This window comes from Mastigoproctus giganteus, chromosome 6, assembly GCF_048544385.1.
Source record: "Mastigoproctus giganteus isolate SK-2022 chromosome 6, ASM4854438v1, whole genome shotgun sequence".
NCBI lineage: Eukaryota > Metazoa > Arthropoda > Arachnida > Uropygi > Thelyphonidae > Mastigoproctus > Mastigoproctus giganteus.
Window position 1 is genome coordinate 43,068,808 of NC_143580.1, and position 15,070 is coordinate 43,083,877.

Below are 15,070 nucleotides of genomic sequence, written 5' to 3' on the forward strand. Positions count from 1 at the left end.
GAACATGATAGCTGCCCAACTTTGTTTTTTTTTTTTTTATTTCTGGATAATTTTTTTAATTTTCCTGTCATTTTTTTCTTAATGGATGTCAGAGTACTTATTGTATCCGATTTTGAATTTTTAATAAAAAATTTAAATGCTTAATTTTTTTTACAATGTTTTTTTTTTTTTTTTTTTTTTTTTTAATAATATTAATTCTACTGAACATGAAGAGAAAGTTCCAATCATAAAATAGGTCATTTCCATTTTCCAGTTCAGCAAACATTAAGAGCATGAAATTCAAGCTAACATTTACACACACTTTTTTTTTTTTTTATCAAAAAATAAATAATAATCAAAGCAAGGAACCATTTTACAACAATCATAATATTTAAGGCAAAAAAAAAAAGCCATTTTGTACAACAATTAAACATAAATCAATGGACTACTTTCCCTAGCATATGCCTCTGCCACACATTAACCAATTCACCAATTTCAAACTACAGATGTGAGCAACACGCGTACAAGATGCTGAAAAGTGAAACTAGCACAATGAAAGGAGAGGCAAAAACAGTAAATATCTGTATGGGACCTGGATAAGTTCTATGCATTTTAATTCCAAGTAAACAACAATAAAATTTGAGTGTATTTAGGAAAGTATATGAAAAAAAAAAATTCAGATTAATCATTAACAATTAATGCACAACAGATATTTGCAAAAGGTAAGGTCCTAACATGAATGCTGATGGATTAAGCATTGTACTACCAGAAATAAAACATTTTCTTAAAAAATGGAAAAGCAACAATCCCTTGCCAACAGGCAAGTCACCTTTAGTGTTTCATTTTGTTAATATCTAGAAAACTGCAATAGTTATTCAGCACATATGAGCCATTAATCAAACGTATCTTTACCTTAGCTATGTCAATAAACAGAATTGTGTGTGTGTGTGTGTGTGTGTGTGTGTGTGTGTGTGTGTGTGTGTGTGTGTGTGTGTGTGTGTGTGTGTGTGTGTGTGTGTGTGTGTGCGCGCGCACATGCATGGAGGAAGGGAACAAGAAAAAATGCAGTCAAACTACCTTTGCATCCTGGAAAAAAAAATACACAATTTCTGATAAAATTATGTGCAATATATGCATGCAAAATGTCTTTCTGGATGACAGAGTTAACATGAAACAGTACCCATAACCCTTTCAAGACTACTTGGTTCTAACTCTAAAGCACGAGAGTGAAGATGAAAGAAATATTTATCAAAGATGAGGCAAGACCACACACAATGCAGTTCATTTCCTAGAGGAAGATTTGAATGACAGGTTCACCTCTAACCAATATCCTGAATGATATTGGATTGGAAGACCTCGTCAGTGTACTTGCCAAATCTGAATCCATATATTCATCTCCCTGTGGGAATTCCCAAAAGACAATGGCTACAGGAATAAACCACTTATCACCAAAGGAATGTTAGGAGAAATCCCAGATGTGTGGAAGTTATTTCTGAAGAAACACTGGTTGCAGTTATGGTAAACTTTAATCGACATCTGCAAACAGGCCTTGAATGCATAGAAATCAATACCTTGAATAATAAATTCTGTGACCATTACATATTTAATAACACCAAACTCACCTAATGCCAGGACAACGTGCCAAAAAAATATCAGTACTCAAAACCACTAAGTCTTTTCTTAATGACAAAACTGAGTTAAACATCTCTGAAGGCAATTAAAATGTCAAACATCCTCCACTATTGATGAGGCTCATTCTGAATTGAATGTCAAAAACTGCCAAGTTGAAGAATATTGAATTCGTCTTTGCTTAACAAAGTGGAGGATCTTACTAGCTGTCCAATTATAATACTTCTTAAGTATTTTGTATTTTCTAGTGATGATTTATTTATTTAAATTTAAAAATAATTAACACCTTTGAGACCCTCGATTTAGAGCAGCTATCTGTAGGTCATTTGCCATATAATGTATAATAACTATTTAATTTCCCAGTGTTATCTATTTCTAGTATTTAAAATGTCATTTGCATACACCTAATATTAACAATTTTGTTTTCTTTGCTTGTTCTTATTACAGAGTAACAAGTTCGAGTACTGATATTTACTTGATACAGAGTAACGCATCAACTCTGTGGTACTACACTGATAGTGGTAAAGAATAAAAAGGACCTGGGGTAATTATGCAGGCAGATATGAAGTTTTGTGAGCAGTGCAGACGGGCTCATGGTGTCTTGTCAATGATATACAGGAATTTTTCTAGCAGGGATAAGGAGATGATTATCCTCTTGTATAAGGCAATGGTCAGGCCACACCTTGAGTACTATATACAGGTCTGGAGGCCTCATTTTAAGAAGGATGTAGAGCTGTTGGAACAAGTACAGAAAAGGGCAACAAGAATAGTGAATGGAACAAAGGGTTGCTCTTACGAAGAAAGTTTTGCAAATTACAGTGTCTGGAGACTAGGCACCTGCGAGGTGATCTGATTCAGATGTATAAACCCTTGAATGGTTTGAGCATGCTCAATGCTGATGAGATTCTTCCTCTTGCTCAGAATAATCACCTGAGAGGGCATAAATTCAAATTGAAGAAAGACAGTTGTAGGATAGATGTGTGGAAGTTTACCTTTAGCCAGCGGGTAGTTGGTTGGTGGAACAGCCTATCCTTTGTTGTGGAAGTTGATAGCCTAAATAAATTTAAGGCTGAGCCAGACAGGTATTTGGAATGAACAGAGGGGTGAAATGGGAGCATTTTTTTTGGCTGATGCTGCATAAGCTTGCTTTGTTGCATCATAAGCCTCTACTAATGCTAACAATTAACTTCCATTAGTTTCCTGATCATTTTGGTAGTGCTTGCTTTTGCCTCTCCTCAAGAATGGAGGAACTTCCAGAAATGCTAAGCCTGTGTGTGTGTTTGTTTGTGCATGCCTTGAAGAATACAGGAATCTCATTTGTTTTTCTGATGACTCATATAACAAAGTTTTCTGTGTGCAGATGAAATGAGTGAAAATTCACTGAAGCCTTATGAAAACTTGTGTAGGTAAAGTTCTTCACCTTAATGCTAAATGCTACAGAAAAACCTTTTCCTGAAACCAGTTTTTGAAATTTAATTTTTGCATATTATATGAGAATGGTTCAAAGTTTAACCCCCCCCCCCGGCCCGACTTTTTTTTTTTTTTTTTAACACACGCATATCAATCGCCAAACTTACTCTTTTTCAAGAATACAGTCTCTCTATGTTGACACTTGCTACTATTATAGCAAGGTATAGATGCCAACAGCATAAAAAGAAGTGGGCTAACTTTTTTTTTTTTTTTTTTTTTTGTAGTTGTTGGCGCATAGGCTTCTGTGGCCATAATGCACCTCCCAAGGTTTTTGCAGTACTCTGATCCAAGCCCGAGGCGGGAATCGAACCTGCGATCTTTGGGTTGCCAGGCAGGCACTTTACCCACCCGGCTAGCCCGGTCGGCGTGGGCTAACTACACAACCAATTCAAGACCCACAATTGAGTACACCATGTTTTGAATTTCTGTCCTCCCAGGTGCTCCTTCACTGGCTCAAAACATAAAATAACTGGAGGCTAAATCCAAACTTTGAGGGTGGGCCATGATATCCCAGCCTAAGGTGGCTAATGTAGTCACTAAATTTACTGTGTACAGTTATACATAGTCAGTCAGCAGAATGATTCCCTTTGAGAGTTAAGTCTTTTCTTGAAACTACAAGTAGTTCGACTTTACGAGTTAATTCGTTCCTAGCGTGCGCTCGTAGCGGGAATTTATTTCCCATATACATAAGGTTAAAAATAGGGGTTAAGTTCTCAACAATGAAATTAGTTAGCTAATTAGTTTATGTTTAAACAATGATTGATTTATGGAAAGAAATGAAAACGTAGCCTGTAAATTCAAGCAAATTATAATAATAGAGAAATTATTTAAGACTTACGATTTACTTATGTTAAAGACTTTATTCTTCATCATCGACTAAATGCACACTCGTTGATCCCTCATTATTGGCTCAGCACTTGTTGGTTTGTTGAACAAGGAGTCGTTGTCTTCAGAAATGTTTCAAGAGGTGTTTGTTTCCTAGATAATCTTCTCTTTTAATTATAAATTTCATGATTGTATGCATAAGCATTTTTTAACGGCACACACAAATTGCAACTAACACGAGATTCGCATGGAGTAACAAGTTTACGAAGCTTAAAAAAAAAAAAAAAGGAATGAAGAGAAGATTCTGAAAATTTATTTGTTTTTTATACGATTGAAGATTTCAGTAAAGGGGAAACACATTTCACCAGAATAACTTAAAAACACAATTCCAGCAATCAGTATTTTTGCAAATGCAAAAAGATAGAGTTTACTACCCGTTTATAATTGCTCACAGTAACAGAAAAAGCTCAATAAACCGAAAAGTGCAAATTGTTTTTGTTTTATGGTCGTGACTTCCAGAAATGTTCTTTAGAAAAATATCACAAAGGCATTTAAAATTGATTCTTATAAGGGAACATATGATAATGATGAAAGTGTAGTACATTTTAATGATTTGAATTGGTAACTAATACAATTTACAAACCACGCTCACGACCTTTTATATGGCCTTAAGGTCACGCTCGTGACCTGAAGAATGACATTTTAGAGAGATAAATAGCTTAGTTATGCAGCGGAAATTTGAACTTCTGAGATCTTGAAACGAATTACCAAAAAAAAAAAAAAAAAAGTGTTATTGGGTTCACATTACGATATTTTAACGATACGATGGTGTCTCTGGAACTGATTAATATCATAAAGTGGGATGCACTGTATTGTATAGCTACACACGTGGTTTGGAATGTGGTATTTATGAATGTTTAACATACATTTTTTTGCAGTTAATGTTCATATTTTCGTTTTTGTTGATACTTGGGGGGGGGGGGGACTCGTAAACTTGGGAACTCTTAAAGCGAGAACTGCCTGTATTGTATGTACTTCACAAAGAAGAAAATTGCCGTGATACTGAACATCAACTGCTGCATAAGATGGCAGAAAATTGCCAAGAATAAACGCTTCTGAATCCTAAAAGACAACTGCCATGATCTTGCCTGCTAAAAGCTGTCTTGAATTTCTTGGGTGATGAGAATCCTTTGTGATGACATTCCATACTGGGTCACTTTGATCCTTTAGGTAAAATAGTGAACTCACGTCTCCTCACAATTCACTATTTTCATTGCAGAAATAAATTCTCCTTCCACAACAAACCAGTTCAGATATTTGGTGGTAACAAGAACATGTTGTTCTTGTCTGGTTGAATATCATGCATCCTTGTGATTGACTGTGCACACAACTTCTCAAACAATATATCCATGAATAACTGCTCTATACTTATGACTAATTTCACACACTGCAATTAGTCTGCTTTACAACATCAGATCCCAAACATGAACATTCACATTTATGACAGCTGTTGGCCAAAAAACTTCACCTAGTTTCACTTTTTCTTTTAACAGAAATTTGATGATACAGCATTGGTCTACCCTTTGAATGATAGTCTGACAACGTCTTATACTGCTTCAAATTCATATTCTGCACAGCCAAATGCCAGGGAGTGGGAGAGCATTCCCACCATCTACCACAGTGTTTTGTGATTTCAGGGAAACCAGTGTAATAGTCCAGCTCAACATAACCAAAAAACTTATTTCATGAGTGAGAGAGAGAGAGAGAGACCTTGGTAATATAAAAATTCTATTTATATAAAATTTACTATGTAAAAGTGAATGAATCATGCAAATGAATCATGTCTATACATAGTAAATTAACTGAAGTTTATGACATTGTTTATATCTCATTGTGAATGCCTGCACAAGTTGCCTACTCCATTGTACTTCAAACAAGTAACACACCCCCAATAGAGATTCCATTGTTACTTATTTTCAGTGGATACTACCATCCAGAGATATTTGCCTCTTCGTCTGTGTGTGGGTACCCTGATAGTATTAAGGGAACAAAAAAAAAAAAAAGTAAACTACAACCATTATCAACCCACTTCAGGATGGAAGCCTCCCCAACAATTCATGTTGAGGGAATACCAGCTGACAACCCAGTTGTGAAATTAAGTCCACAATATGAGAGATGCCAAATGGTCTTTAGTTTAATACTATAAAAATTTACTATTAAGTTTCACATACATAATATATATATATACACACACACTTACTGTTTATAAGCTGGCATATATGTATAACTGGTGCTAGTATTCATGTTGTACATGAAGGAAAGATGGCGGGAGATGTCTTTAGTGGACCAGTCATTGAAAAATGAATTTAACAAACCTTGATCACCTCCTATATCAATGATAATTTCAGAAAATAAATACATATTAAAAATAATACACTTTAAGATAATTAATTACAACTGGTTTCTTTATACATATGCTTATATTTTATAAGTAAGACTGAATGCAACTAGGAATAATATTTTTAAAAGTTATAATTATCTATATAATATCAGTGTAAAAACACCATAGACAACTCTTAAAAAGGAAAAAACTACGATAGTAGTGTAAAGGGCATCATTTCAACTGTATCTCATATTGTGCTCATCCACGAGTTACCATGTGTTGCACTACCTCGAATAAGTTGTTGTTATTGTTATTCGGTTTTTTTTAGGAGCATTAGCAACTAAGGCCATATTGCTCCGGGATTTTGCGGTGGTCATTCTCTGACCTTTCCGCATCCTCCGTATTTGGTGGTGATGGGCTCTAACCCCGGTCTAATCAAGAAGCGTGTGTTATGCACTGCTGCTCCTTCCCACCTGGCTCCAGAGGCACCTCGAATAAGTAATGCTTCACTAATAGAGAAGACTATTGTTACTTATTCTCAGTGGGCACCACCACCCAGACAGCACCATTTTCAAATCATGTCTTTTATCCATAAATACGTCACCAGTACATATTATAGCATCACCTATGAAATTAGCAAGTAGTTGTACTTATTTTAACTATATCATTATGGAAAAAAAATCTTAAACAACTAGATGATGATACAAAGATACACACAGGATTTGGGACTGGAAATTATGAATTTGTATTGAGCAAATTAAGAATGATAATTAGCAATAAAAAGATGAGAGAGATAAAAAGAAGTGTTAAAATGAATATAAAGCACTCAGATTATTATTACTGTTAATAATAATAAACAGAAAGTGGCAGGATGATTTGTAAGTTGCTTAAATAAACTCTAGGCCCATGAAGTGCATACAAAATCGTATGGAAAATAGAAATTAAGGATTTTATAGATATAATAGACCTGGACATAAGATTTGAGATATAGCTTTGATTTAAGTTTTCACTTAATGATTTTTTATCAATTTCCATGCTTTAAGCAGAACTTATTCCTTATAGGTCTAAATTAAATCCTTTTATATGACACTGATTATAGGTATATGCAGTGCTGTATTCGTAAAATTAGCAGAAGGTATACTCCGTGAATGTTATGAAAAGCAGTAAGTATAATGTGCGATATGCATATCGGGCTTATTAATCGAATTCCAGAGAGTATACCTAATATATACACATATAGATGTAGTCAGTTTTATCCATTGGCACTAACATTTCTAAAGAAGTACAGGCTAATATAATACTTTCCCAATGCATCAGAATTGCAACAATATACAGTAACAGCAGTCTCTTTTCTGACAATATAAAACTGCTCCATAATAAATTGCTATGCAATAATTTCCCTGCAGCTTTTCTCTACCATTTCAAAAAAGCAATAAATATTATAAAATTCAAAAATGAGGCATGTTGCCTCATTTGTTTAATTGCTTACTTCCCCATTGCATGGGTACAGTTCACTTCGACCAATTCACACCTCTTCCCCTCTCACTCAGGATCACTTCAACTAATATAAATATACTGTACAGAGTACTATCTTGATTGATTGAGTTTTATTGGCGCATCAGCAACTATGGCTATAATGCGCGAGTACTATCTGCTTTCATCTTTGGTCTCTGATGTAGCTCTGTATTCGCCACAATCAGCTAATTTCAATGATTCCGGTCTAAGCATTAATAACTTAATATATTCTTGTTGTACACAACAAGAATATATTAAGTTATTAATTGCTGAAACGCTGGAAATGAGGTTAAATGCAAATTCCATTAATGTTCGTAGGCATAAAACTATTTCGGACTCATGGACTTTTATGCACATGTGTGAACAGTATTCACACATTGGTTAGTATAAATAATCTCGTATCAGGGATTCGATAGGTTTATGTATACAAAAGGGTGGACATCGTTCGCAAAAAACACTTCACTTCTTGTGAGCATGGAATCTACCCGAATAAGTTTGGTCCCTTATAAGAAGTTTAGACAATTTTATGTTTTTATATATTTTAATTCGACGTACGATGTTTCTTAAAGATTAAATCGAGAATTGTTTTCAGTTCTCATTTAGGACTGTGGCATTGGTTGGGTTTTTGGGGGTGTTGATGGCTGTTGGCTTTTCTTGATATGTTATGGTGGGGATGAGAATTGAATACATGACAATCTTTTAAAAAGCATCTATTTATATCATTTTGATGTAGTTTTTAATTAAACATGAGACATTTATTTGTATAATCATATAATCACATAATCCTTTGACTGTGAGGGTTGAAAGAATTCCGGTCCTACATAAAAGGTATGAGGTTTCCTCTTATAATTTTTAATAAAAGGACATATTTACTTACTTACATATAGGGCATACATATTAAAAATAATAAAACTAAGTATTGCCTAAGAATCAAAATTCTAATAAATTTATTTTTTTAATTTTCAGTAAATATTTTTAATTTGTTTTTTTTCAATTCTTTCAAAAACCAGAAGGCATACGCTATTCACCTAAAAAAATCCAAAGGGTATACCCTCCACTACAGCCCTGGGTATGTATACCTCATTTCTTCAGTTATACGTATTCAAGGGTAAACTTTGGATGGTTCAGGGATTTTTCATACCAAATCCCTATTGCTTCCTTATACAGCAAGTTCCCAAATGCAGATTGTTCAGATTGTCATGATAAGTTTTTTCATGTTATGATCAACTTGTTCTTTCTGTTTAAGTTTAACTTAGTTACTATCATTCTAACTGCAAAAGTCAAAGCAGATTTTCTCACATTTTTGTCCATTTTGAAATATGATGGGCATCCCAGCAATGCATTATTAATTCTGAAAACCACTTGGCCCATTCAAAAAAAAATTAAAAAAAAAAAAAAAACGTTATCTTGACTGTGTCAGCCATACAAACCTACTTCAACTTAACAAAAATGTCTACAGCTCAATTGCAACAAAAAAAACTTCAGGATGATTTTGTTTCAGATTTTTTTGTTTTCAAATATATTTTTCACAAATCTCATGGTCCACCTATAAAATGCAACCAATCAATAATACGTGTTTGCTTAATATTGAGAGCATTAGCATTAGTAGAGGCATATGATGCAAGAAAGCAAGCTTATTCAGCATCAGCCAAAAAAAAAAAAAAAAACCCACTCCCATTTCACCCCTCCGTTCGTTCGAAATACCTGTCCAGTTGAGCTTTAAATTTGTTTAGGCTATCAACTTCAACAACAAGTGATGGAAGTCGGTTCCACCAACCAACCACCCGCTGGCCAAAGGCAAATTTCCGCACATCTATCCGACATCCGTCCTTCCTCAATTTGAATTTATGCCCTCTGAGGTGATTATTCTGAGCAAGATGGAGGAGGTTAGAAGAAATGTCTAAAAGTAAAACCAAAGCCAATGGCACCATCTAGTGAGGTGGGCAGGGGTCTGGAACTTTGTCAAGCCTTGTATCTTAAGAGTACTTACTGCAGTAATGATAAATCACTTACCATCAAAACTTCCTTTTTCCAAAGCAAAATTCATTAACTGCTCATATATTTCTTCTGAAGGTTTGAATACAAATACTCCTGAATTAAAACAATCTGGCCAACCTACATCAGCTACAGCAGATAACTCTTCCTTTTCAAATAGTTCATCACAATTCTGAAGAACCTATTATGTAAAATAAGTGGGAAAGTATATAATCTCTATGTATTATTTTTCTTAAAAAATGAATATTAAAAAAAAAAAAAAATGATATATAGCTTAATATATACGAGTTGGCAGAAGCCTTGTATGTACAATGTGCACAAAAATAAATTTGATACAAAAAATGCATCATCTATCTCGTATTGTGAGGCAACTCACCATGATTTCCTTGGTCTTGCACTTAATTAAAAATTAAGTGAACATTGCTATTCCCTAGGGCAGTGTTTCCCAAACTATGTTCCATGAAAAATCTTGATAATTTTAAAAAAATAAAATAAATTTTGCAAATTTGTAGTGTACACCACTTTTATATCATTATAATTTTTAACATTTTTTTTTTTTTTTGGTTATTAATATACTGGCATAGACTAATAATCAAATAGACTGCAGAACGTTTTACTTTGGTGGGCTTTTGCATAGAGAAGTATGCGTAGAAGTAATGACATCTATGAAAAAGTAGCAATGTAGCGATCTAATATGCCATTCATATGCGATTTGCCTTGAGTACACGGGCTGAAGGAGGAGGAAGTGAACCAATATCATAACTAAACTCACTTCCCTGTATAATTTTTTTTTATAATTATTAGTATTTTCGAAATATTATTATTAAAATATGTGACCATGGATTTGTGGTTGCAAAAAGGAACTTTAAAACAAGAAGCAAGTACTTCTAGTATTGCAACTGTGGTCGATGAAAACGAACACAATATTGTCACACTTCAAAGTGAGGATGAACAATCGCAGCCTTCTGTTCCCCAAAAATCCGAAGTGAAAAAACAGGAACCAACTAATAAGAGACCAAAACGAAAGTAAAGTATGATAACAGTTATTTGAATTTCGGCTTTACATGTGTTGGAAAGAAAGATGCTACTGATGCACAGTGCATATGTAATGAAATATTAGCAAACAGTTCTTTGGCTCCCGCTAAACTTGTTTTATAAATATTCCGTGAATATGTTGTGTGATTAAAAAAGTGTTCCGTGACTAAAAAAGTTTAGGAAACGCTGCCCTAGAGAATAATATATTGTATTTATTTTTAATGTGTCATTACCCAGATAGCCCCTTGACATGTTGCTTCCTTGCTAGTTGGCAACTAGGCACCATCAATGCGTCTGACTACCCAGTGATGAAATATTTCTACAATACGAGAACCAAAAGATCCCAAATTTCCTTGAGATATCTAGTAAACTTAAAGCAAAATCTTCAGGCAAATGAGATTTAAAACATTATTATACATGAGTTGGCAAAAGCCTTAGTTATTTACACAACTAAGAGCAAACCAAATTTATTACAAAATGAGTCAATGAAAAAATACAAATATATGCATCGGAGTTCCCACGTGGCTGAAACCTTTGCTCTAAAATTTACTTGAGTATTAACCATCACATTTTAATGAAATCTATTCAACTATTTTCTATACAATGTAAATACAGTGAAACTTCTCCTAACGGACATCTCTCTACAACGGACATTTTCAAATTCCCCACCTCACCTCCATTGGTTTTAACGTGTTTGCAGCTTCTGTCTAGCGGACATTCTCTGTAATGGACACGGACAGGCAATCTGCACTGTTTCGTTTAGATTAGCACTTAATTTGATCTCCCCATAACGGACAGCGGGCGAGCTCACGGCCCTTTTTCTAGGAACGTTTCTTCCACGTATTGCCTCAATCGTGTGTTTATTTTCTATTTCCGATTCTCTGAATTTTATCAAGGTTTACGTCGCGATTCTAAACTCTTTTTCAAGAATTTTAAGGCACGTGTAAAACTTCTGATGAATTCGGTGTGTGCAAGGAGGGGGGGAATATGGTCGGCCTTTCGTCTTTTCAGTTTCAGTTTTCATTTTTCTTCAGTGTCGTGTGAAGTGCACAATGTCTTCTCGTAAATTTAAAAGATAGTCGAACTCATTAATGCGTATGATCGGCAAAAAAATAGTGTTCACAATCTCGCTGTAAAATTCAAAATCGGGAAGACGCAGGTAAGCGACATCCTAAAGAAAAAAAATGAACTGCTCAAACAATTTTGGCAACACGTAAATGATCAGGGTCAAAAATCATTCCCGAAAACTGTTGGACTTCAAATTTGTCGCGCACGTGCTAAAAAAATTCCCATTAATGGGCCTATTATTAGGAAAAAGGCTTTGGAGGTTGCAAAATCTATGGGAGTAAATGGGTTCAAAGCTTCTGTGGAATGGCTAGACAAGTTCAAAACTCGGCATAAAATTTCTTGGAAAACCGTAAGTGGTGAAGGTGGATCTGTTGATACTGGGGTTGTAACAGAGTGGACCATCAAATTGGAAGATTTATGTCGTGATTTTGAAGCTAAGGATATTTACAACTGTGACGAAACAGGGTTGTTTTTTTAAAGCTCTTCCTGAAAACACGAGTCTAAAAAACGAAAAGTGCCAGGGCGGAAAAATTTCTAAGGAACGCTTGACTGTACTATTGTGCACAAATATGCTGGGAGACTTTGAGCAACCTCTTGTTATAGGAAACCCACAAAATCCTCGTTGTTTCAAGGGCATAAAGTTGACTCTTTTGGATGTTGACTGGAAGTCTAATAAAAAAGCGTGGATGACACGAGATATCATGAGCGAATGGATAAGTCACCTTAACCAAAACATGATTCGTCAAAACAGAAAAATTATTCTTTTCATGGATAATGTTGCATCTCACCCGCACATTGAATTGTCCAACATTCAAATCATTTTTCTGCCACCAAACACATCTGCAGAGTGTCAGCCCTTGGATCAAGGGATAATAAAAAAATTTAAACTTCACTACAGAAAACGTGTTTTAAGACATCTCATTGCAAACATGAACGGCGCCTCCGTAGCCAGGTGGGAAGGAGCAGCAGTGCGTAGCATACGCTTCTTGATTAGACCGGGGTTCGAGCCAGTCACCACCAAATACGGAGGATGCGGAAAGGTCAGTGAATGACCACCGCATATCCCGGAGCAATATGGCCTTAGTTGCTAATGCTCCTATAAACCAAAAACAACAACAGCAAACATGAACGATGTAACATGTGCGAGTGACCTTGCAAAGAAAATCGGCATCCTAGATGCGATTCAATGGATTTCCTCTTCAGTAAACGCAATTAGAAAACAAACTGTCGTGAACTGTTTTGTAAAGTCTGGCTTCTCAAACGCAAAAATTGAAGTTGTGAACAGCAATGTGGAGCACCAAGAAGAACAAGAACTTCAACATCTATTGATAATGTACGATACTTCCGCTACAAGTGACCCTGCCTGGCTACAAAGACTCAAACCTCACTACAGAAGATGGTGCTCTAGATATCAACGACATTATCATCGATATTTTTCAAGAAGTTCCTCATGAGGATGAAGAAATGGAAGGAGGGCATTCTGTCGAAGAACATATTAACGACGAACCACCGATGAAAATAGAAGAAGCGCTCATACAAATCAATCGTTTAAAAATGTTTTTCGCCGCTGAAGAATATACTGAAGGCCTTTCGATGGTTTCTTCACCCCAAACAAATGTTGAAAACAAAATTATCAGCCGGAAGAAGGTGCAGAAGAAAATAAGTGATTACTGTATGCATTTTTCTTAAGATAAAGTCATAATATGCATAGCACAATTGTATGTATATTATTTACAAAAATATTGTGCAAAATCTGTATATAATTTAATTTAATTTTACATTAAACGTTTAACGATTTTTCTTTCTTTTTTTTTTTTTTTTTTTTTTTTCTCCCTCAGACTTCTTGTTAGCGGACACTTCTCTCTAACAGACACATTTTCGTTCCCCATGGCTGTCCGTTAAAGGGAAGTTTCACTGTATAATATGCCAAATGGCATTATCTGTAATAGAATCTGCTCTGAAATTCTACATGCTTTAAAAGCATGTAGATTTTACAGGCTACTGTGAAATAACTAAATGAACCTCCTGAGAAATTATAGAGCCTTTAGGCAGTAAATTAACATTCATGTGTAAACTCAATGCTGAACTTGGAGAGAAAAATATACACAATATGATTATAGAAAAAAATTGCATGAATCTGCATTGTAGCAAGAGTAAGGAAGGATCTTTTTGAAAAGCATGAAGAACTCTGACCAATGGCAAGACTTAAGGTTACTGAAATGCCAATCCTTTCTTTTTGTTCATAGAGATAAATGTAGTTCCTGATGAAAGCTTCCAAATTTGAGAAGCTATGGTTGGCAAGCATTAACTTTTTTTTTTGTTAAGTTTGGCACTGAGCTTCAAATTATGCACTAATTAAGTGCTCCTTAAATAACTGGCAAAAGTTTTCTTGGCCAGTTCATAGAATATTTTTTATCTTTTTATTTATTTATTTTTTTGCAAATTCTTCCACTCCTTGAATGCATTTAGCTAGCTGGAAGCAGTCTCAGCAAAGATGTAATGCAATCAAATTAATCATTGATAATCTCAATTTTTCAAACTACGAGGGGGGGGGGTAAAAAAAAAAGATTTGTATTCACCCAAAAGTAGTTTTGATAGAAAGATTATTTTTTTTTGTTTGTTTGATACCTTAATTTATAGCAACCATACAAATTTTAGTTTTGATCTAACAAATCTCCCCCCCACTTGCAGCATTGGATGAAGTGAAGTTTCACAATAGATAAAGTGTAACACAGATTACTGATTCGGTTCACTCTCTACAAGGGAAAAGACTCAAAACAATCCATGAAAAAAATGATGCTGTTTATAGAGAAGGCTACTCAGGTTAGTGTTATTGTACATTGGTATAGAGAATTCAAATGTGGAAGAACCTCAGTGCATGATGAAGAAATCTCAGGATTTCTTCATCATGCACTGAGGCTGCTGTTAGCAACTGCTGTAATAGAGGAGTGTTGAAAATATTGAGGCATTAATTCTGGAAGATCACCACCATATTAGTGTCTAAAGAACTAACTGCGGAGCTCCAAATTAGTGTAGGGTCCAGCAACAGTTGCATATGACTAAAGTATGTTTAGTCATATCATTCAACTTTTAGATGGGTTCCCAGACTTCTGATCCCTTACCATAAGAAGGAAAGGGTGCAATGCGCACATGAAATATTGTTGAAGTGCC

The 15,070-nt window shown here is 34.9% G+C and overlaps 1 protein-coding gene across 3 annotated transcripts in view; it reads right to left on the reverse strand.

The window, feature by feature from the left end:
* The window catches only part of LOC150084201 (glycogenin-1-like), a 138,149-nt gene that overhangs the window by 13,227 nt on the left and 109,852 nt on the right, over positions 1-15,070 (reverse strand). For all 3 annotated transcript variants that reach the window (XM_090375092.1, XM_090375093.1, XM_090375091.1), the window contains exons 4-5: positions 9,815-9,977; positions 6,164-6,290 (exon numbers count right to left, since the gene is read on the reverse strand). In XM_090375092.1, the coding sequence (XP_090231218.1) occupies positions 6,164-6,290; positions 9,815-9,977 (290 nt within the window). The remainder of the gene's footprint in view (positions 1-6,163; positions 6,291-9,814; positions 9,978-15,070) is intronic.